Here is a 25,500-nt window from a genome sequence, read left to right as displayed (position 1 = left end):
ATATTTACAAACCAGCCCTGAACAGGGCCCTTTGCGGGGCATGCCCCAAAGAATTCAGCTCTTTTGCCTGTTCCGATCAGCCAATAGAATGTGAGCTCAATCTGATTGGCTGATTGGATCGGCCAATCGGATTGAACTTGATTCTGATTGGCTGATTCCATCAGCCAATCAGAATATTCCTACCTTAATTCCGATTGGCTGATAGAATCCTATCAGCCAATCGGAATTCGAGGGACGCCATCTTGGATGACGTCATTTAAAGGAACCGTCATTCGGCGAGTAGGCGTCGCTTGAAGAGGATGTTCCGCGTCGGCTTGGAAGAAGATGGCTCCGCTCCAGAAGAAAGAAGATTGAAGATGCGGCTTGATAGAAGACTTCATCCCGATGATGGACTTCTGACTTCAGCCCGATGATGGATTTCTTCAGCCGCCGCTTGGATCCAGACTTCAGCCAGAGGATGGACGTCACTCTTCAGCCCCCCGCTTGGGCTTGGATCAAGACTTCCGGGGACCGATCGGTGAACCTGGTATGGTGAAGATAAGGTAGGAAGATCTTCAGGGGCTTAGTGTTAGGTTTATTTAAGGGGGGTTTGGGTTAGATTAGGGGTATGTGGGTGGTGGGTTGTAATGTTGGGGGGGGTATTGTATGTGTTTTTTTACAGGCAAAAGAGCTGAATTCTTTGGGGCATGCCCCGCAAAGGGCCCTGTTCAGGGCTGGTAAGGTAAAAGAGCTTTGAACTTTTTTAATTTAGAATAGGGTAGGGCATTTTTTTATTTTGTGGGGCTTTGTTATTTTATTAGGGGGCTTAGAGTAGGTGTTTAAAATTGTTGTAATATTTTTCTAATGTTTGTAATAATTTTTTTATTTTTTGTAACTTAGTTCTTTTTTATTTTTTGTACCTTAGTTAGTTTATTTAATTGTAGTTTTTTGTAGGTATTGTATTTAATTAATTTATTGATAGTGTAGTGTTAGGTTTAATTGTAGGTAATTGTAGGTATTTTATTTAATTTATTTATTGATAGTGTAGTGTTAGGTTTAATTGTAACTTAGGTTAGGATTTATTTTACAGGTAAATTTGTAATTATTTTAACTATTTTAGCTATTAAATAGTTCTTAACTATTTAATAGCTATTGTACCTGGTTAAAATAAATACAAAGTTACCTGTAAAATAAATATAAATCCTAAAATAGCTATAATATAATTATTATTTATATTGTAGCTATATTAGGATTTATTTTACAGGTAAGTATTTAGCTTTAAATAGGAATAATTTATTTAATAAGAGTTAATTAATTTTGTTAGATTTATAATACATTTATTAGAATAGCGGTGAGCTCCAGTCGGCAGATTAGGGGTTAATGTTTGAAGTTAGGTGTCGGCGATGTTAGGGAGGGCAGATTAGGGGTTAATACTATTTATTATAGGGTTATTGAGGCGGGAGTGAGGCGGATTAGGGATTAATAACTTTATTATAATAGCGGTGCGGTCCGCTCGGCAGATTAGGGGTTAATAAGTGTAGGCAGGTGGAGGCGACGTTGTGGGGGGCAGATTAGGGGTTAATAAATATAATATAGGAGTTGGCGGTGTTAGGGGCAGCAGATTAGGGGTACATAGGGATAATGTAAGTAGCAGCGGTTTGCGGAGCGGCAGATTAGGGGTTAATAATAATATGCAGGGGTCAGCGATAGCGGGGGCGGCAGAATAGGGGTTAATAAGTGTAAGGTTAGGGGTGTTTAGACTCGGGGTACATGTTAGAGTGTTAGGTGCAGATGTAGGAAGTGTTTCCCCATAGCAAACAATGGGGCTGCGTTAGGAGCTGAACGCGGCTTTTTTGCAGGTGTTAGGTTTTTTTTCAGCTCAAACAGCCCCATTGTTTCCTATGGGGGAATCGTGCACGAGCACGTTTTTTAAGCTGGCCGCGTCCGTAAGCACCGCTGGTATCGAGAGTTGAAGTTGCGTTAAATATGCTCTACGCTCCTTTTTTGGAGCCTAACGCAGCCATTCTGTGAACTCTCAATACCAGCGGTATTTAAAAGGTGCGGCCAGAAAAAAGCACGCGTAGCTAACGCACCCCTTTGGCTGCAGAACTCTTAATCTAGGCGTCGGACTCTTGGTCAAAAACTATCCCCAAGTTTAGTCACTAGAGGTAAAATGCATAAACAAAATTAGCTATACAAAACTGGTAACTTCAGATGTGGAAAACGTAACTGTTTGATGTGTGCACATATACAGGAAGGTAACCATTTATCTAGCAGTAGCACAGGGAATGGTTTTAAAACTGATTTCTATGCCAACTGTGGCACCACTTTTGGGGTGTATTTACTCACTTGTAATTTGTGTCAGCTTCAGTACACAGGTTAAACCTCTAGGGAGATTCGAAAAAGGTTCAGCGAACATACTAGGGATGTCAAGAATTTTAACAAAGATTCAGCAGTGGCTAATCATTTCAATGAATATCATTTCACCAATGTTGCCAATATAAATGTTAAGGTAATTGACATTGCTACTACTCCTACCAGAGGTGGTAACAACTTTAAAGTATTAGAAAAGAAAGAGTTATTTTGGATGCTAAAATTACAAACACGTTCTCCATCAGGTATGAACCGTGAATGTGACATCAACTATTTTATTGACAATTAGAATGACATACATATGTTTTTGAATTTGCCTTTTAGGACTCTTGGTATTTATTTCATTTTCTGCCTGTATTTGTTTGCATCCTATATAGGATCAGGTAACATCTCATATATATATATACTATAAGTGGTAAATACTTTAGCCATGTATATCTTAAAATATATAACTCTAGTTAGGTTCACATTGTTTTTATCTGTTTATGTGTATGCATCCTAGGTCTCTATTTTGGGTTTCTTTAGTTGCAACTAAGCATTTGCAATTATTGGTGTGTAAGTTTTCATTAACCAATCACATGTGAGTTTACCCTTTATATAGAATTAGCCTAGAGCATACCTTATGTCTATGAATAAGCGCTGCTAGGGGGTGCGAAATGCGTCAGACACCTGTGTCTGTCTGTCCTCCTGCCTTATATATGTCTGTCTTTGTGCTTACAGCATTTGTTGCTGTTACTATTTTTATCCTGTTTTCATTAAACATTTATACTTTTTACTGAAGCCTTGTTGAAGTGCCTGCCTCCCTGTTCTTTTGTGCAACTCAGCATTTGTGGCTCGGTTTCGCCATGGCTACGGAACTCCATCCTATTGGAGGTATTTGGATGACCTTTGTTGGCCCGGGTTCACTTCTGGTTTGGAACTGCCGAGAATCGGATGTTGCTTGGATCGCCATTGTACCGCTAGCATCAGTTCATGAGAGTCAATAATGCTACTGACCTCATATTGTTCATGGTTGGCAAAAGAAATAGGGTGGGGACAAGGCAATACAATGGTAAACCGATTGCAAACCAATGGTTTCAAGAGAGAGATATGAAAAACACTGGAGATGCACATTGCAGAAGGAAGGTCAAGAGCAAAGACATTTGGATTGAACCATAAGAGTATTCGATAAGGCCCAACATAATGGGGAGCCATTTTATTGGAAGGCACATGAAGTTTCAAGTTGCGGAAGGACAGCCAAACCCTCTCCCTGATCTGGTAGGAAGGTGCGGGTAGACGAATATGGTCAGCCTGAGACTTTGGGTGCCAAATTCTGGAGACAAACCTCCCCCATCTGAGACTATCTCCATGGGTAACCCATGTAAACGGAAGACCTTCTGAGCAAAAATGTAAGCAAGCTACTGAGCGGTAGTCAGCTTCAAGGGAATGCAATGTGACATTTTGGAAAAAGGTCTAGAGCCATCAGGATAACAGTATTGCCATTGGAAACAGGAAGTTCGACAATAAAGTCCATGGATAGATGTGCCCAAGGACGCTCACCATTAGCAATAGGTTGGAGAAGACCCACAGGAAGACTTTGAGGAGTCTTCTGTGCTCAAACTGAGCAGGAGGCAACATACACAGCAACATCAGAGCAAAGACATGACCACCAGAATTGTTGAATGACAGACCAAATCATTTGGTTCTTACTCGGGTGACCTGTGGCTTTAGGTTAGTGATAAGTAGGGAATAGTTTGATGCAAAGATTCTCAAGTACAAAGCACTTGCCATTAGGTTTCTCTGGAGGGGGATTGGTTTGTGCATCTAGGATCTCCTCCCCAAGGGAGAAGTCAAATTGGTGGCCAAAATAAGGTCAGGAGGTATAACTGGAGTGGGTACAGTTCTTTTATAGAAACTCCTACACCTGAGGCCTTCAGGTGGGAGTTACGGTAATTAGGACATGGCCCCTTTAAATCTGGGCAGTGTACCTAGGGGAAGTGAGTTGTAAAATGTCCTATCTGACTTGCATACTACTTTAATAAATAAAGGCAAATGTTATATTTTTAGTGTGCTCATTCATATCTTTAAACATTATCTCTTGATAATACATCTAAATCTTTCTTACAGTGTATTTAAGTCCCACGAAGGGGTTAAATATATAGAAGAAACTACATTCTTGGAACGTGAATAAAGCATACATAAGTATGTCTACTATTAATTGGATAAGGAAACCATATCCTTATCTGGTTGTCTACTATTAATTGGATAAGGAAACCATATCCTTATCTGGAGTAGCACTAGTGTATTTAAGTCCCACAAAGGGGTTAAACATATCAAAGAAACTATAGTTTTGGAATGTGATTAAGCATACAGAAGTGTGTCTACTCCTAATTGGATAATGAACCATATCCTTATCTGGAGCAGCGCTACATCACAGAATAAAAAACGGAATGTATTTAAAAATAAACGGTTAGATTACGAGTTTTGCATTAGGCTTTAAAAGAAGCGTTAGCCGGTCCTAACGCTGCTTTTTAACGCCCGCTGGTATTACGAGTCTTGCAGGTACAGGTGTATCGCTCACTTTTTTGGACAGACTTGGAAATACCGCAAATCCACTTACGTAAATTGCGTATCCTCTTTTTTCAATGGGACTTGCATAGCGCCGGTATTACGAGTCTGCCAAAAAGTGAGTGGTAGACCCTCTCCTGTCAAGACTGGTACAGCATTTTAAAGTCAGTAGTTAAGAGTTTTACACTATAACGCAGTAGCATAAAACTCTTAACTAAAGTGCTAAAAAGTACACTAACACCCATAAACTACCTATTAACCCCTAAACCGAGGCCCTCCCACATCGCAAACACTAAAAGAAACATTTTAACCCCTAATCTGCCGAACCGGACATCGCCGCCACAATGATAAATATATTAACCCCTAAACCGCTGCACTCCCGCCTCGCAAACACTAGTTAAATATTATTAACCCCTAATCTGCCGTCCCTAACATCGCCACCACCTACCTACATTTATTAACCACTAATCTGCCGCCCCCCAACGTCGCCGCCACTATATTAAAGTTATTAACCCCTAAATCTAAGTCTAACCCTAACACCCCCTAACTTAAATATAATTAAAAGAAAGCTAACTAAAAATTCCTATCATTAACTAAATTATTCCTATTTAAAACTAAATACTTACCTATAAAATAAACCCTAAAATAGCTACAATATAACTAATAGTTACATTGTAGCTAGCTTAGGGTTTATTTTTATTTTACAGGCAAGTTTGTATTTATTTTAACTAGGTAGAATAGTTACTAAATAGTTATTAACCATTTAATAACTACCTAGCTAAAATAAATACAAAAGTACCTGTAAAATAAACCTAAGTTTCAATTACACCTAACACTACATTATAATTAAACACATTAACTAAATAAATACAATTAAATAAATTACATACAATTACTTAAATTAAATTAGCTAAAGAACAAAACCCCCCCACTAAATTACAGAAAATAATAAACAAATTACAGATATTTAAACTAATTACACCTAATCTAATAGCCCTATTAAAATAAAAAGCCCCCCCCAAATAAAAATAAAAACCCTAGCCTAAACTAAACTACCAATAGCCCTTAAAAGGGCCTTTTGCGGGGCATTGCCCCAAAGTAATCAGCTCTTTTACCTGTAAAAAAAAATACAAACAACCCCCCCAACAGTAAAACCCACCACCCACACAACCAACCCCCCAAATAAAAACCTATCTAAAAAAACCTAAGCTCCCCATTGCCCTGAAAAGGGCATTTGGATGGGCATTGCCCTTAAGAGGGCAGTTAGCTCTTTTGCCGCCCAAAGTCCCTAACCTAAAAATAAAACGCACCCAATACACCCTTAAAAAAACCTAACACTAACCCCCTGAAGATCGACTTTCCAGGAGACATCTTCATCCAAGCCGGGCGAAGTGGTCCTCCAGACGGGCAGAAATCTTCATCAAAGCCGGACAGAAGTGGTCCTCCAGACAGGCAGAAGTCTTCATCCAAGCCGGGCAGAAGTGGTCCTCCAGACGGGCAGAAGTCTTCATCCAGACGGCATCTTCGATCTTCATCCATCCGGCGCGAGCGGGTCCATCTTCAAGACATCCGACGTGAAGCATCCTCTTCATCCGACGACTAACACAAAATGAAGGTACCTTTAAGTGACGTCATCCAAGATCAGCCAATAGGATTGAGCTCACATTCTATTGGCTGTTCCACTCAGCCAATAGAATGTGATCTCAATCCTATTGGCTGATTGCATCAGCCAATAGGATTTTTTCTACCTTAATTCCAATTGGCTGATAGAATTCTATCAGCCAATCGGAATCTAAGGGACGCCATATTGGATGACGTCACTTAAAGGTACCTTCATTCTGTGTTAGTCATCGGATGAAGAGGATGCTCCGCATCGGATGTCTTAAAGATGGACCCGCTCCGCGCCGGATGGATGAAGATAGAAGATGCTGTCTGGATGAAGACTTCTGCCCGTTTGGAATTCCCCTTCTGCCCGGCTTGGATGAAGACTTCTGCCTGTCTGGAGGACCACTTCGTCCGACTTGGATAAAGACATCTCCCGGTAAGTCGATCTTCAGGGGTTTAGTGTTAGTTTTTTTTAAGGGTGTATTGGGTGGGTTTTATTTAGGTTAGGGATTTTGGGCGGCAAAAGAGCTAACTGCCCTTTTAAGGGCAATGCCCATCCAAATGCCCTTTTCAGGGCAATTTGGAGCTTAGGTTTTTTTAGATTTATATTTGGGGGGTTGGTTGTGTGGGTGGTGGGTTTTACTATTGGGGGGGTTGTTTGTATTTTTTTTACAGGTAAAAGAGCTGATTACTTTGGGGCAATGCCCCGCTAAAGGCTCTTTTAAGGGCTATTGGTAGTTTAGTTTAGGCTAGGGTTTTTTTTTGTTTTTTTTTGGGGGGGGGGGTTTATTTTAATAGGGCTATTAGATTAGGTGTAATTAGTTTAAATATCTGTAATTTGTTTATTATTTTCTGTAATATAGTGGGGTTTTTTTTTGTACTTTAGCTAATTTAATTTAATTTAGGTAATTGTATTTAATTTAGTTAACTTCTTTAATTATAGTGTAGTGTTAGGTGTAATTGTAACTTAGGTTAGGTTTTATTTTACAGGTACTTTTGTATTTATTTTAACTAGGTAGTTATTAAATAGTTAATAACTATTTAATAACTATTCTACCTAGTTAAAATAAATACAAACTTGCCTGTAAAATAAAAATAAACCCTAATATAGCTACAATGTAACGATTAGTTATATTGTAGCTAGCTTAGGGTTTATTTTATAGGTAAGTATTTAGTTTTAAATAGGAATAATGTAGTTAATTATAGTAATTTTATTTAGATTTGTTGTAATTATATTTAAGTTAGGGGGTGTTAAGGGTAGGGTTAGACTTAGGTTTAGGGGTTACTACATAGTAGTAGTAGTATAGTGGCGGCGACACTGGGGGCAGCAGATTAGGGGGTAATAAATATAATGCATGTGTCGGCGATGTCGGGGGCGGCAGATTAGGGTTAATAAGTGTAAGATTAGGGGTGTTTAGACTCGGGGTTCATGTTAGGGTGTTAGGTGTAGACATAACTTTTATTTCCCCATAGAAATCAATGGGGCTGCGTTAGGGAGTTTTACGCTGCTTTTTGGCATGTGTTAGACTTTTTTTCAGCCGGCTCTCCCCGTTGATTCCTATGGGGAAATCGTGCACGACCACGTACGACCAGCTCACCGCTGACTTAAGCAGCGCTGGTATTGGGTGCGGTAATGAGCAAAATTTTGCTCAACGCTCACTTCTTGTCTTTTAACAACGGGTTTCAGAAAACTTGTAATACCAGCACTGTATGTAAGTGAGCAGTGAGACAAAACTGCTTGTTAGTACCGCATAACCTCTAACGCAAAACTCGTAATCTAGCCGAAAATGTTTTAATGCAACAATGCATGTTCTAATGCAATGTGTAGTATGCATAGAATCACATACAGTACATATGATTTGGTGAATTAATTAACACAAAGATAATAAAAACATGTCCGACTTACATTTTGAAATTATACATGGAAGTCAAATTTAAGCATTTTAACCATTCTAATGAATATTCAATGTCACAATTATTATTTCACTGGTACAGTAATTACTCTCCACATGTTACTCATGTATGGTCCTATTGAACATGTATACACAATGTTTTATAAAAATGTGAAGCTTTAAACCTTGATGGATAAATAAATGTGTATTTTTTCTATTTAAGTTTAGTAGCTTACCGGAAAAAAGTGTTGCACGTGGCTTGGACCGCACAAAGAAAAGGCTATTTAGTGCGACCGGAGGTCTGAAGTGTACCATCTCCTGCCCTATGCCAGTCTATGAGAACAACTTTAGTGCTAAGGATAGCGTGGTGTCTGAAGAATAGTGCACTTAGGTTTATTATCGTGGATATGGTGACCACACTAAGGATAGAACTTCTTATAGAACTATGTATGCTTATTACCTTGTGGCAAAATTGGTACAAGATTAAACACAGTGTTAAAAGGTCAATGAGAACCTCCATTTGAACTTGGTTATTTCTGTATGAAGAACGTGGTTTATGTTCTTATCTGCCATACTGTTATGATTACTTTTTTGACATACTGTTAATACTAATTGGGGTTTTTTTTACGTTTCTGGACTACTCCTCTGCTGTACTAAGAATTCTGGACTATCTATTATATCACTAACCTCTGACATTTGTTACCTGGATTACCCACTTGTCTGCTCCTAGTATTTTGTTGCCTAGTTTATGCTGAATACCTCCGTACCTGACCTTGTCCTACCTTTTCACCATTTTTTGTGAGATCCCAGTGAGTTCCCAGTGTATCAACATATGGCTCTGTCCTCCTCCTCTGGTTACAAAATTGGCCTGTTCCTGCTAATAGGACATGTCCTGCTATTTTGCTTCAAGCCATAAAACAAGTTAATCAATTTCTTTAAAACACTTCGGAGTTGATCACAATCAGGGCTAGATTATGGGTGGCGTGCTAACAGTTGCGCACAAGTGAAAAAGGGGATTATCATGGCTCTTTGCGCACATAGGAAGTAGCGTGCATATTACAAATTTAAAGTAAATGTGTTTGCTCAAGCACAATTGAATTTAAAGCATATCTGGATAGTGCAACTCAAAGCATTTTCTAGTTTGGCGTGTTGTACATATAAAATCAAGAAGAAGACTACAGGTATATATTATAAGGACTTCTATCATATTCTAAACCTACATTTTAGTAATGCTGTAACTGTAAACCCTGAATAACTCCATTGTAATAATGTAACTGCAAAAATGATGTTCAAACGAGATTAAACATTTGTTACTGGATTTTTAAAAGGAACAATGCTTTCAAGTGGGATCGCACCTTCATGACCACAAAGTCGAAACAGGAAAACCCAATTCTAACACAATTTCTGTCTGATTTGTCAATGCAATGTACACTCACAGACGGAAACAAACATAAATAACTACAGGGAGTGCAGAATTATTAGGCAAATGAGTATTTTGACCACATCATCCTCTTTATGCATGTTGTCTTACTCCAAGCTGTATAGGCTCGAAAGCCTACTACCAATTAAGCATATTAGGTGATGTGCATCTCTGTAATGAGAAGGGGTGTGGTCTAATGACATAAACACCCTATATCAGGTGTGCATAATTATTAGGCAACTTCCTTTCCTTTGGCAAAATGGGTCAAAAGAAGGACTTGTCAGGCTCAGAAAAGTCAAAAATAGTGAGTTATCTTGCAGAGGGATGCAGCACTCTTAAAATTGCAAAGCTTCTGAAGCGTGATCATCGAACAATCAAGCGTTTCATTCAAAATAGTCAACAGGGTCGCAAGAAGCGTGTGGAAAAACCAAGGCGCAAAATAACTGCCCATGAACTGAGAAAAGTCAAGCGTGCAGCTGCCAAGATGCCACTTGTCACCAGTTTGGCCATATTTCAGAGCTGCAATATCACTGGAGTGCCCAAAAGCACAAGGTGTGCAATACTCAGAGACATGGCCAAGGTAAGAAAGGCTGAAAGACGACCACCACTGAACAAGACACACAAGCTGAAACGTCAAGACTGGGCCAAGAAATATCTCAAGACTGATTTTTCTAAGGTTTTATGGACTGACGAAATGAGAGTGAGTCTTGATGGGCCAGATGGATGGGCCCGTGGCTGGATTGGTAAAGGGCAGAGAGCTCCAGTCTGACTCAGACGCCAGCAAGGTGGAGGTGGAGTACTGTTTTGGGCTGGTATCATCAAAGATGAGCTTGTGGGGCCTTTTCGGGTTGAGGATGGAGTCAAGCTCAACTCCCAGTCCTACTGCCAGTTTCTGGAAGACACCTTCTTCAAGCAGTGGTACAGGAAGAAGTCTGCATCCTTCAAGAAAAACATGATTTTCATGCAGGACAATGCTCCATCACACGCGTCCAAGTACTCCACAGCGTGGCTGGCAAGAAAGGGTATAAAAGAAGAAAATCTAATGACATGGCCTCCTTGTTCACCTGATCTGAACCCCATTGAGAACCTGTGGTCCATCATCAAATGTGAGATTTACAAGGAGGGAAAACAGTACACCTCTCTGAACAGTGTCTGGGAGGTTGTGGTTGCTGCTGCACGCAATGTTGATGGTGAACAGATCAAAACACTGACAGAATCCATGGATGGCAGGCTTTTGAGTGTCCTTGCAAAGAAAGGTGGCTATATTGGTCACTGATTTGTTTTTGTTTTGTTTTTGAATGTCAGAAATGTATATTTGTGAATGTTGAGATGTTATATTGGTTTCACTGGTAAAAATAAATAATTGAAATGGGTATATATTTGTTTTTTGTTAAGTTGCCTAATAATTATGAACAGTAATAGTCACCTGCACACACAGATATCCCCCTAATATAGCTATAACTAAAAACAAACTAAAAACTACTTCCAAAACTATTCAGCTTTGATATTAATGAGTTTTTTGGGTTCATTGAGAACATGGTTGTTGTTCAATAATAAAATTAATCCTCAAAAATACAACTTGCCTAATAATTCTGCACTCCCTGTACATTGACATATGGAATGAACTAGGAAATTATACTTTAGCTGCACATTTTAAGAACCATCAGGAACCAGACCATAAAGAGAAAAAATGGACTATGCTATTGTTCTGCCAAGTGCCTCAAATAACTTAAAGTGAAAGTAAATCCTAGCATTGTACAAACACTAGGATTGACTATTGAAACAAATAAAGGGGACTTTCATTCATGAAGTATAAGATACTTCATGTAGAAAGCTCCTTATTTGATTTGATCTATCACAATTTTTAGCTGCTACAGCAGCCCGCGGCTAAAAAATTTTTTGGCTAAGAGGTGACGTTTTCACCTCTTAGCCAATAGTCGTGTGGTAAATCTGGCTTGGCGCCCATGGGAGCCGGATTTACCGCACTGCTATTGGCTAAGAGGTGAAAACGTCACCTTTTAGCCAACATTTTTTTTAGCCGTGCTCTGCTGTAGGAGCTAAGAACGGCGGTCAATTGAATCCAATAATGGAGCTTTCTACATGAAGTATCTTATTTGTTTCAATAGTAAATCCTAGCATTTGTAAAACGCTAGGATTTACTTTTACTTTAATACTGACATAAGACAGAAAGTCTATAAAGACCAACATCTTTGCAAAACCAGGTACAGCCTTGTCAGTCTTAGGCATTGGCCCATGTATTACTTGGGCAGATCATACAGGACAAGGAATACTGGATGGGTTAATTTATTTTCCAATTTACCTAAAACCTCAATTCCTGATGCAGGACACTTTGATGCAGTAGCTGAGGTATTTTAGCCTTATGGACTTGCCATTTCACTATAGAAGGCACTAACATTCCAATCCAGGCAGACCGCCCATGAATAGAACTGAAATGCGTTGTTGATTAATGCTCCTTGAAACTAAGATTATTCAAAAGTGCTCAATACAAAGGAGGGCCGTGAAGCAGAGGCATGGAGCTTGGCATATTTAATTGTGAAGCTTGTTCTTGACCAACCAAAATTTGGAGCCTCCTGTTACATAGGATTATTCTGCAGGATGTCACATGTATGGGAGTAGACTAGATTTAACTCCTTGGATGTTTTCAAAATAACAAATTGGATATCAGCTACATATATAAAAAGAGTATATTTAAAAGAAGCTTGAAAAGTACCATATTTTATACTTTATTTATTACAATTTTGGGGACTTTATTTTTATTTTTATTTTCAATTATAAATATTTTGACGTTTAGACAAACAAGTTATTAAATAATTGTTTTTTAGGATTTGTTTCTATTATTTCTATTTTTAATTAATTACATGTCTCATGTAGAGTTTTTAATTCAAGCAACCCTCTTTTAAGGTATTTATGTAGATACTTTATTCTCTATTAAGTGGTGTACACATTTTATTAGATTTGGTGGACTTATCATAAACTGGTTGTGTATCATCTGCTTCAAACCTCTCCTTAGACACTCTCACTCTCACTATTAATGCATTTTACTGAGGATCTACCTCTCTGTCCACCAAGCACAGCTGCTGTTACATGATGTTCCCCTCTTGTCATCAAGTAGGCTATGCCCCTTGACTGAATTATCTATATAATTGTTTTTATAGTGCCCTAAATATTTGATGTATGACATATGTGTTAATAACATGTCATTTGAATTATAATGTGACACTTTCTTAAATATTAAAAGTATTTATCTATTTTTTGACTGCAGTAAGTGTTATATCATATTTGTAAGGTTTAAAGGTTATTTTAATATATATTGATATTTTACTATCAAGCATTTACTAGTTAGTACTCTCCAAAAAACAAGAAAATGCCCTTTTAACTAAATAATTAGACTTAAATAAACATAGCATACATCTGCAATTAAGCCTTGTATTGCAAAATCATTTAAAATACTTTAAGCTTGTCATTTACAAAGTTTTGCGAGCCTTATGGAATCCATGTTCCTGAGTGGCCAATTAAGGAAAGATATAAGTAAGATTGTTCTCTGAGCCAAACAATATTAGAAGGTATAGAATATTGAAGTCTCAGGTAAATGTCACCATAAATAAGTATGAAAGAGGAACTCCAGTCTCTGGTACAAGTATTTTTGACAACCAAAGATATTTTTTTATAGATTAACATTACTACACATAAACATTTACTATCTATCTATCTATCTATCTATCTATCTATCTATCTATCTATCTATCTATCTATCTATCTATCATCTGTCAACACATCTGTGTGCATATGTGTGTCAAGATCCACAATTAAGTGCTTGTTAATTAAGTGCTTGTGTGCTGTTTAGAACCATCAACACATCGTCAGGGAAGATATGGGTGGTTAAGTATTTTTTGTTGTTTTGTCTACCTCTTGCATATAACCAACAACCATTGAACATTAACTATTTTTCTGTACAACATGTATGTTCAATTAATTAGGGGTTATTGCCAATCAAGGGCCAGATTACAAGTGGAGTGGTAATTTAAAGCTTCCGCTCGAGTGCCAGCTCTGCTAGAAGTACATTTTTTGTGTGCGGTTAGCGCTCGTATTTCAAGTTAAAAGTAAAAGGTTTTCGTTTGTGCTCTAACCCAATGCACGTATAAAGTGAAATTTAGAATATTGCGTGCGCAGTAACCTATTCCCCTGTCAATGGAGCAAAAACATATTCTGCTATGTGCAGAACATTGGAATGTAAAATATTTACTATTCACAGTAAATGCACAGTATAACACTTTATTAAATATGAATATTGCATAAATATGATTTTTCATGTTTTCAACTACTTGACTGCAAAGGGCTCCAATGCACTTATAAATATGTCTATGTATGTATACAAATGTATTTATGTGTTTATATGTTTATATCTGTCTTTAAATACATATATACACATATACAACCCCAAATCTGAAAATGTTTGGACAGTATGGAAAATGCAAAAAGAGTAATTTAAAAATTCAAAACACATTATTAACACATTTGATGTTTTACTTTGTAAATTTAATGTATTTTTGAAAATATATACTCGTTTCAAATCTGATGACTGCAATACACTCCAAAAAAGTTGGGACAGGTGACTGTTTAGCACTGTGTAACAAATTCAAAACAGAAGTCAGCAGCACTCTCCAGGCTTTATATAAAATACCTTTATTTTAACAAGAATGGGTAAAAAAATACAATGTTTCAGGTCAACACCCTTAATCATGTATGTCACTGTGTAACATCACTTTTTCTTTTAATAACACTTATTAAGCATTTGGGCACTGAATACATCAGTTGGTTAAATTTAGCAAGCAGAATTTTCCCCATTTATCCATTATGCATGTCTTCAGCTGCGCAACTGTACGGGCCTTTGTTACCTTATTTTGCCCTTCATAATGAGCCACACATTCTCAATCAGAGACAGGTCAGGACTCCAGGCAGGCTATGCTAGCACCCACAATCTCTGCTTATGCCACCATGTGCTTGTAATCTGGGTAGAATGTGCTTTGGTGTTGTTCGGCTGGAAAAAAAATAACGTCCCTGGAAAAGACAAAGTCTGGTTGGCAGCATATGTAGTTCCAAAATGTATACATATCCTTCTGCATTAATGGTGCCCTCACAGATGTGCAAGTTACCCATGCCATGGGCACTGACACACCCCCATACAGATGCTGGCTTTTAGACCTAACACCGATAACAGCTTGGATGGGCCTTTTCCTCTTTGTCCCAGAGAACGCGACAGCTGTTTTTTCTAAAAACTGTTTAAAATGTTGACTTGTCGGACCACAAAACATGATCTCACTATTCTACTGTCCATCTCAAATGAGACTGAGCCCAGAGAAGTCGAGAAGTGTTGATGTATGGCTTCTGCTTTGCATAGTAAAGCCTTAATTTGCATCTGCGGATGCAGCAGCAAATTGTGTTGACTGACATTTACCAAAGTATTTGCGATCATATGTCAGGATATCCATTACAGACTTATGACGGTTTTTGAGACAGTGACGTCTGAGGGATCGAAGATTACGCAAATTCAAAAGTGTTTTTTTAGCTTTGCCCTTTACACACCAAGATTTGACTGTATTCCTTGAATCTTTTAATTATATTGTGCACTGTAGAAGGTGAATTGCCCAAAATCCTACCGATTTGTCTTTGGGGAATGTCATTCTTAAAGGGACAGTCAACACCAGAATTTTTGTTGTTTTAAAGGATAGATAAATTTAATCCCTTAATTACCAATTCCCCAGTTTTTCATAACCAACACAGTTATAATAATACACTTTTTACCTCTGTGATTACCTTGTATCTAAGCCTCAGCAGACTGCCCCCTTATTTAAGTTCTTTTGACAGACTTGCATTTTAGCCAATCAGAGCTGTCTCCATTGTAAATTCACGAGCATGAGCTCAATGTTATCTATATGAAACACGTGAACTAATGCCCTCTAGTGGTGAAAAACTATCAAAATGCATTTAGATTAGAGGTGGCCTTCAAGGGAAATTAGCATATGAACCTCCTAGGTTTAGTTTTCAACTAAGAATACCAAGAGAACAAAGCAAAATTGGTGATAAAAGTAAATTGGAAAGTTGTTTAAAATTACATGCCCTATTTGAAACATGAAAGTTTTTTTGGACTTGACTGTCCCTTTAAAGTGTTGGATTATTTGCTGACGCATCTGTTGGCAGATTGGCTAGCCTCGACCCATTCTTGCTCTTGAAGGACTAGGCCTTTTTTGGAGGCTCCTTATATACTATGATTACACAATAGCCTCACCTGTCATATATCACCTTCTTATTTCAACTTGTGACATTGCTATTAGTCCTAAATTGCCCTTTTCCCAACGTTTTTGGAACGTGTTGCAGTCATCAGGTTTGAAATGAGTGCATATTTTCAAAAATACATTTAATTCACAAAATAAATATCAAATAATGTGTTTTCAATATAGTAGAGGGTGAATTGAATTTTCAAATGCATTTTCCATATTGTCCCAATTTTTTCGTAATTGGGGTTGTAAATGCATAAATACATACAGTATGTACACACATATAGACACACACACACACACACACACATATATATATATATATATATATATATATATATATATATATATATATGTATATATATATAAATAAAACACCTGAGACCTCATTTCTTTAAGCCCTTAGAACTTTTTTGTGCAATTTTTTTTAAATTATTTTTATTAGACCGTGGTATTATGAGTGTAAGTGTACTTTGTAATGCATTTTTGATGTGCAATGTTGTGGTTAATACTATCAGCAAATAGTATTTTTAGTATTTAACACTAGTAAATATAATGAAGGCTATGTAAAATCAGCATGGCACAATATTATAAGCTAATGTTTACTAAATGATCTTATTAAAATTAACAAAGGATTCCTGCACCAGGGCTCAGAGGAGTTTTCAGGCTTTCAGGAAGCAAACATAATTTTTTTTTTTTTTTTCAAGGTAACAGAACTTCACAACATCAAAAATATAACAAGACTGCCTCGAGAGACCAAAAAACATGCAGTGGCAATTATCTTTCATGATGAGACATCAAAGACATTTGCCTGTGAGTCAGGTAAGCAATTATTAGAATATTAGCTGTATAAAGAAGCTAAATGTTTCTTAAAAGAATACTCCGGTTGATAAGAAGGGGCATGTTTTACCTTAAAGCTAGGGTTGAGTTTTCTAGGAACTTTATATATGATCTCTTACCCTGTGTCTAAATATTAAATCTAGGCATCTTGCACAGCCATTGTTTATTGTGCGTGTACAGTTCCTAATATAATTTTGCCAGTGACAAATTTAATTTTCAGCTTGCTCAATTATTTTTTGTTAATGCGCATCTGTGACATATGCTTTATAAACACAGTAAATGTATATTTTTTTTCTGTACTGCATTTAAAGCCTAGTAGTGAAACGATTTAAAGATGCTCACGATCACTAAGAAAATGGTTACTTTACCTGATCACTTTAACCCACTGGTTTGGTCCTCAGGCCTCCCCAACAGGCCAGGTTTTCAAGATTACCTTGGATAAGAGCAAGTAAAGTAATCATGTTTACTAATCAACTGATTATTATGTGTGTGTGTATATATATATATATATTTACACAAAGTATATATATCAAATCTATCAGACTCTTAAAGGGACAGTAAAGCATTTTGACAGTTTTTCACCACTAGAGGGCGTTAGTTCATGTGTTTCATATAGATAACATTGAACTCTGGCACATGAAGCTCCTAAGAGCAAGCACTGATTGGCTAAAAATGCATGTCTGTCAAAAGAACTGAAATAAGGGCGCAGTTTGCAGAGGCATAGATACAAGGTAATCACAGAGGTAAAACGTATATTATTATAACTGTGTTGGTTATGCAAAATTGGGGAATGGGTAATAAATGGATTAGCTATCTTTTTAAAAAAAAAATTCTGGTGTTTACTGTCCCTTTAATTAAAAAAAAGAGAGAATTCTCAAAACAATTAATTTTAGCGACAGTATTGTTGTTTAACCCAAAGTATTGTATATAATATTTGTTTTCACCTTCTCTAAATGCTTTTTAATATGCACAATAGGTTCAATAGGGCTTCATACAATGTTACAATTCTGTTTAACCTATTTTCCTGTCATACAATATATTTTACATTTTTGTTTATAATAAATAAAGGTTAACAAACATTTAGACTGTGAGAACCAACTATTTACACCAACACATACTCTGGGATGCAATTCAATTCTCTTCTCTTTAGCGTGATGGTAAACTCTCTCCCCTTTATAAAAACAGATGTTAGTGATATTTTAGATGGAGTTGAATTCATCAGTTGTAATGAAGATGCGCTATAACTTACTTTTTAATATAGATATAAAATTCAAATTCCCTCCGCCGCCAATTTCAAAAGTCAATTTTTCTGTAAGCTAAAAGTTTGAATTGTCTAGCTACAACAAAAGGGGCCCAAAGGGAAGAGCACTAATTGGAGAACTGTTGAATCCTTCCTCACAGAAAAAGATACTTGAAGTGGGCTGTGGAGCACGGGGAATTTGTATTTCATATCTATATTAAAAAGTAAGAAATAGCGCATCTTCGAAACAACTAATGTATTAAACTCCATGTATATTAGCAACATACTGGATCTGTTTACCATCACTTTAAACCTCCATTTGCACAGATTGCAATTAATTGCTAATTACTAAGGTATTTCTAAAAAAAAATGGTTTAGTAATTTATTATTTTATTATTATTTTATTTTTTAAAAGGATCATTTGCTAAAGTATTTTATTTTTTATTATTTATTCTGTGAGATATTATGTGAGATTTTTTTTAGAGTTAAAAAAATGTATCATTGTTTGGCACAGGTTTTTTTTTTTTAAATTGAAAAACTCTCACTTGCTTTAACAGCTCATCTCAGGTTAGATTTATATGATGGATTAAGAAAAATGTCTAAGACTTGCAAACAGTAAATAAATAATACTCATCTCTGAAGTGAGCTACATTAATAATTTTAAAATTCTTATGTGTAGTTCACCTGTCATTTTCAATACCATTGCGAAGTGTTGCTAATAAAAAAGAAGAAAAAATAGATATGCCGAGCTCCATTATGAGATAGCAACTGTGTTCTGATAAGAAAAATGTTTGAAAATATACAGGCTGGAAATAGCCAATCTGATACTAAAGGTTTGCAATTATATTTAATAGATCTTGTAATGTAAGCAAAAACCAAAATATAAATGTGTCAATCACAAACAAAAATCAAATAAAATCAATGTGTGCATTTAAAAGGATATAAAATAATATATATAAAAAAAACTTACATCCTACTCTCTACATGAATATTTCACATTCCAGTGTTCTTCACATACAAGAATATCGTCTATTTATTCATAAAACAATATTTACTATATATATATATATATATATATATCTGTTTATATATACCTGTTTATATATACATGATTTTATATAGATATATACAGATAAATATATATATATATATATATGAAAATCTATTTATAAATACTTAGAATATATTCTGTTATTAGCAGAACATTGGAATGTGAAATATTTACAGTAAATACATAGTTAAAACCTTTATTAAATATGAATATTGCATAATTATGCTTTTATGTTTTCATCTACTTAACTGCAAAGGACTCCAATACACTTCTATATATGTCTATATATGTGTACATATGTACTTATGTGGTTATATGTGCACATATGTCTGCAAATACATATATATGTATACATATAAATACATAAATTCATATGTATATACACACACATATATACATACATCTTTAGAGATGTGTTTATGCATATATCTCTATGTTATGCCCTTTGCCTGCTTTTTTTTTTCTAACACCTGATACCTTTCTAAGTTTTGTTTTAATTTTAATAATTTTTATTAGATGGTGATATTATGAGTGTAACTATACTTTGTAATGTATTTTTGATGTTTTTGTGTGCAACTTGCATGTTTTGCCAGGGCTATGAAGTCGCAGTAATCATTCTAGCGTAAATCGCAATTGCACTCAAGCGATTACGTTTACTTTTAACTTGTAATACCAACTCTAACCCTGATGAGCGCAAACCCACCGATAAATGCCTTATCGCTTGGGTGCAGACGTTTGCAATCCACTTGTAACCTTGCCCATAATGGGGTAAAATGAATGATGCATCCTTCCAGCTTGAGATGGAGGAAAAGTCGAAGAGTATAGTGCCTTCCAGGATTGTGCGTCAGTACAATATCTCAAGAAGAAAGGTACTCCGTAAGCTTTTGCTGTTGCTTGAGGTCTCTGGGTTGGGATGGGGAGGATGCATTGCTTCAAGCGCAGTAAGAATTGATGGATTATAGTCTCTTTTGGAGAAAGTGAATAGATGGAGTCCCATTTCTATGCAGCACAGCGTGCAATCCATGAGATTTTACTGCTGCCCAACCAGGGCTCCCAACAACTCTAGGTCAGATTTAAAAAATAATATCTAGTAAAATGTAAGCAAATAATGATTGCACAACACATAATCTTACTAATAGTTTGCTTTAATATTTAGCAGAGAATTAAGAGAAACAACCCTTTATATCTTTAGCCTATTCCCCTGGCTCTAATGTAATGGAGATCGTATTAGCAGTACGTATACTCAAACATTTCTAAGTTTTAAACTTTTTAAGCACCCTTTGCAAATAGATACATTTATATGGAGATCAGCAATGGCTTTCACTGCGATGTAAATAAATTCCCATGCTATTCAATACTTGTCTTTACTTACAAATTAAAGTAAGAGTTAAAGAGACAGTATAATATAAAATTGTTTTTCCCTTAATGTGTTTCCAATTACTTTTTTTACCAGCTGCAGAGTATACAATGTATGAGATTTGCTTTTTTAAGGCTTATTTGTGTATATGAATTAGCTGATTTTGTGTTTTGAAGCCACAACCTAATAAAATGGGTTGAGCTTGTAGGTATAATGTGTCTTTATGTTATATCTGTCCGTAAACCAATCACTAATACTTCGAGAGAACAATGGAAAATTAACATTTTAATACCTTATCTCTTTTATAGCCCACTGGGAGTGTAATTTCTTCTACTGGCTGTGTTAACACACATTGGCCTCAAGGTCAAAAACTTTCAGGGTAGGTGGGGATACCACAGGTTAAATAAACTAATTCAAATGCCAATATAAGGGTAATGGAAATACGTGTAAACAATTTAATTACACTCCAGCAGGTAAAGTGGATCATTGGGAGGAAATTAAAGGAGAAAACATTTTTGAGTAAACTGTCCCTTTAACTATGCCGAAAATCAGCTAGTCTATTTCCTAACATGGATATTAGTATACAGTAAAATTGGCCTATAATTCGCATAGTTCACAAGGTCTTATAACAAGAGAATCTGTATATAGAACAAAACACTTTGAACATCTGTTATATTAGTAATTATTCAACAGATCTAGAGAGACCACTCACTGTTTACAACTTAATTGCAAATTAAAATTCATAGTATTAACAATTAAATTACACACATTTATCAAACACTTTTTACACTCAAAAGACCATAGCACGGCTCCCAAATTCTCTGGATCCAATATGGTACTGGGATGCTTAGTCATAGTCAATTTGACCCGTGGATAAAGTTGGAATGAGTGTTTCATGTACAGAGTAGGGTGTTATATGCTTGGGTTTAGTGTAGTGCAGATGCATTACTAGGCAATCCCTGTTTGCACATCTAGAATTCTGGAGATTTATGAGGCCGATGAAGCTGCGGGAAGAGAAGGGTGCAGAGTTGTCAAACAATGACAATCTTTCAAAATGCACAATAGTTAGTAGGAGTCTGTAGTAGTGGATATTTATACGTGTACTCTTATGCTCTCTTTGCTTGAAGAAGGTTATAATAATAATATAGTTTGAAAAATATTCCAGAGAGTGTAACTAACTTCGGATTGTGAATAATAAGATTTGCTTTATTTAGACCTCTAAACAATGTTCTATTTTTAAAAATGTCAGAGAGTGCATTCTTATACAACTTCGCTGCACATGATGACACTTGGTCATCATCTGCACAGTGCTAATAGTTTGGATGACAGCAATGTGTCATTTTCCTGGGGTTTTTGGAGCTTATCATGTCCCCCTGCACTTGCCACAGCACCCCTAGTGACCTAGTGGCCCGGCATCACCGGGGGGAATCCAGGAACCTGGAAATCCAGATGCTAGATGGAGGGAGGAAGTATTAAAACCCCTCAATCTCAGCTCCCTGAAGGCCTAGAAACTCAAAAGACCCATAATTTGAAAGGCAATTGCCTGTTCATTCAAATGGGTAAATTCCAGAATTAAAGGAAGCACATTAAAAAGAAAATGTCTCTATGGGCCTGTAAAAGCTCATCAAAAAAGGTAATCACTATAGTAATTATGATCAACTGGCATGAATGATTGTGCATTTATTTGAGTGGAGCCCATGGGGCCTATTTATCAAAGCGTCAACTATGGTGCATTCGCGGGCGTCAATACGCTCGCCAAACTTCGCTAAACATCGCGGTGGCGGATCTCAATACGCTCTTCATAATTATCAAAAAACCCGTCAAAAACATGTGCGTCATGTACGGTGCGAAGAGGATCGCACTGGTGTTAACTAACAGTCATCTATGTGTCGCGGCTATTCAGGCTTTTCACAACTTTATTTATATAATTTCAGTACTGTCCACGAACATAGCACATTTCTCGTCAGCACATTATTGTATATAGATATTGTAATTTTATTTTATTTTAAATCGAATTTTAAATATAGCAAGTAGCGACATATTCTTTGCAAAATGGAGAGGGAATTAGAGTTTTTACAATTGTATATACATATTTTAGTATGTATATACACACACATATATGTTGCAAATATAACGTAATCAGAGTATAATATGTATTTATTTCAAATCTATCGCTATTTGAAAGGGATAAGAAATAAAATATTTAAATTACAATAGTGGGAGCTAGCTGCTAATTGAGCTTGTTCTGTAGTTCTTTTGTTGTCTCTGTATATCTATTATTGCGAAAAGTTAGGTGCAAAATATGTAATCCCTGATTTTTAAAGACAGGCAAAGTTGTATCATAATCCATCTAAAGCACTTTTTTTTATCCCTATATCTACTAATGCATTAAATGTAGATCAATAATATATTTGCATTCTTTGAAGGGTATACATATTTAATAGTTTGTAATTGACTTATTAGGTTATATGCTTCATTGTCTTGCAGCATCAAACATATATATTCCTTGATATATCTCTATCTGTATGTATGTATGTATATATTTATCTATCGAAATGTAAATATAATGATAGAAGTAATTATGTATATATCTATCCTAATTTTTTTTTTAAATATATTTGTTATTAATTAATGGGACACCAATATCATAGAATATAATTTCAAGCGACAATACAAACGTTTAACTTTTACTAAAGGGACACTAAGCACATTTAGGTACTTTCAGAATTCTGATTGAACATTCAATTGAAATCCATTTTCTAAATTACTACTATTAACCATTTTAATTAGTTCTTTTGCTATCTTTATTTTAAAAAGAAGGCATCTAGGCTGAGGAGCAAGATAAATTCAATTGAACCCCAACGGAAAGCACAATTTTATTGGTGATGTTCAATCAGCAAGGTCAACTCATGTTTTTATTAAAAATGGTCACGATTAATACATTTAAATGTTTGATTTAAAATACAGATACAAATAGTATGATGCCAATTTGAGAATGTGACTATCTTACAAAGTTTATTAAAATTGTACGCTCTATCTGTAGCATGAACAATAAAATTGATGTTCATTTTCACTTTAATCCTCAGATAACCTTTTCTAATTGAAATAGCAATGCACATGGGCAAGCCAATCATATGATGAGTCCGATTTAACAAATATCTGTCGGACCTGATCCGACAGTGCGGATCAGGTCTGACAGACCTCACTGAATGCGGAGAGCAATACACTCTCCGTATTCAGCATTGCACCAGCAGCTCTTGTGAGCTGATGGTGCAACGCCGCCCCTGCAGACTTAAGGACAATCTGCCGTCAGCAGGGGGTGTCAATCAACCCGATCATACTCGATCGGTTTGAATTTAGTAGATTCCTGTCCGGCTCATCATAGCAGGCGGACATGGTTATGGAGCAGCAGTCTTTAGACCGCTGCTCCCTAACTTGTGTTTCTGGTGAGTCTGAATACTCGCCAGAAACACGGTCCCTCAATAAATGTGCCTCGATGTATCTATGTGCATTCATCAATCAGCAGCTATATAGTTTATCTGCATATTCTCGTCTTTTAATTGTATTTAAAATACGTTGAGAAACCAAATGTATAATAAATATATAAATTTACCACATTGTATGCTATTTATACATATTCCAATATATATTTTTGTTTCATGTCACTTATTAATATAGAAATTAATATTTAAATGAATACAGCGACACAATAATTTAGATTAAATACATATTTATTAACAAACTTTTTTTTGTTTAATTTATTTGAATTGCTGTTAAAATCTATTCATGGCCTCCATGCAGGGCCCGCACAGCCCTGGACACAATGTTGAGTCCTTGTGCAAGCTCATCAAATATCTCTTGGAGTAATGGCTCAGTTTGTGTGCCCTGATTTTGATCTAGAAAAAGACCAAAATAAAATATGTTAGATACATTCTTTTTCAAGATAGATTTTTTAAAACATTAGATTATTTTTACTTACATTCAACTCTAGCCACCCCCACTCTAGCCACCTCCTCTTGAACTACCGCCTGTTCAAAATGCGGTTCAGAATCATCCCCCGGCAATACTTATGTGATTTAATATTTGATTTAACATTGGGTTTATATGATGATAGTGGAGCGTAAGAAAATATAAACATGGTCTTTACACGAACAGCAGTATATACATGATATCAGGGATCCCGATGAGTGTTGTTCAACAATTTTTATAATAAATGCTTTAGCACAAGGATTACTAAGTAATCTGATTTTAAACTTTAAGTTTTTCTAATATAAGATGGTCCGGTGTTATTCCGGAACACTGCTACACAGCATGCGCGAGTCCAATGAGAAAAATATGTAGATATACATACATATATAAATATATTTTTCTGTTTAAGAATATAGATAAATATATATACATGCATAATATATATTTTAACTATCTGTCTATCTATCTATATGAGTAAAATGTATTGTAGCATTGTTAATAATTATGATGGAGCAGGAATTTTCATTCAACCAATTTGTTTGTTTTAATCTCCTTTTTTAGTCTTTATATATGTCTCCATAAAATAAATTAATATGTTGATAATCTAAGGAGGAATAACATTTTATTTGATTGACCCTCTACAGAAATTATGGGGTAGTGAATTATATAAATTTTTGGATGAAATTTAGTAAAATATTTAGAAAACAAAAACAAAAAAAAAATAAGATGGGCCTGCTTCAACAAATCTTTGATTATTATCAAATAAATGTAAGATTCTTACTTAATAGAATAAAAACAAATATGATTAGCTTAGAAAGTCATTTCAAATTCAACCTTTTTTGGTTTTAAAGATATGCGTCATTTAAGTATCCATAATTTATAAGTACAATACACAATATACTTACATGCTCAAATGAGCGATCGAAAATTG

At 35.8% G+C, this 25,500-nt stretch overlaps 1 protein-coding gene across 1 annotated transcript in view; it reads left to right on the top strand.

Moving 5' to 3' along the window:
* Window positions 1-25,500, top strand: part of DOK6 (docking protein 6) — a 465,273-nt gene that overhangs the window by 5,506 nt on the left and 434,267 nt on the right. Inside the window, exon 3 of the mRNA XM_053715854.1 lies at window positions 16,820-16,934. Coding sequence (XP_053571829.1) covers window positions 16,820-16,934 — 115 coding nt within the window. The remainder of the gene's footprint in view (window positions 1-16,819; window positions 16,935-25,500) is intronic.

The sequence above is a fragment of the Bombina bombina genome, chromosome 5 (assembly GCF_027579735.1).
Source record: "Bombina bombina isolate aBomBom1 chromosome 5, aBomBom1.pri, whole genome shotgun sequence".
NCBI classification, from domain to species: Eukaryota; Metazoa; Chordata; class Amphibia; order Anura; family Bombinatoridae; genus Bombina; species Bombina bombina.
This window is presented reverse-complemented; position numbering and strand designations above follow the sequence as displayed.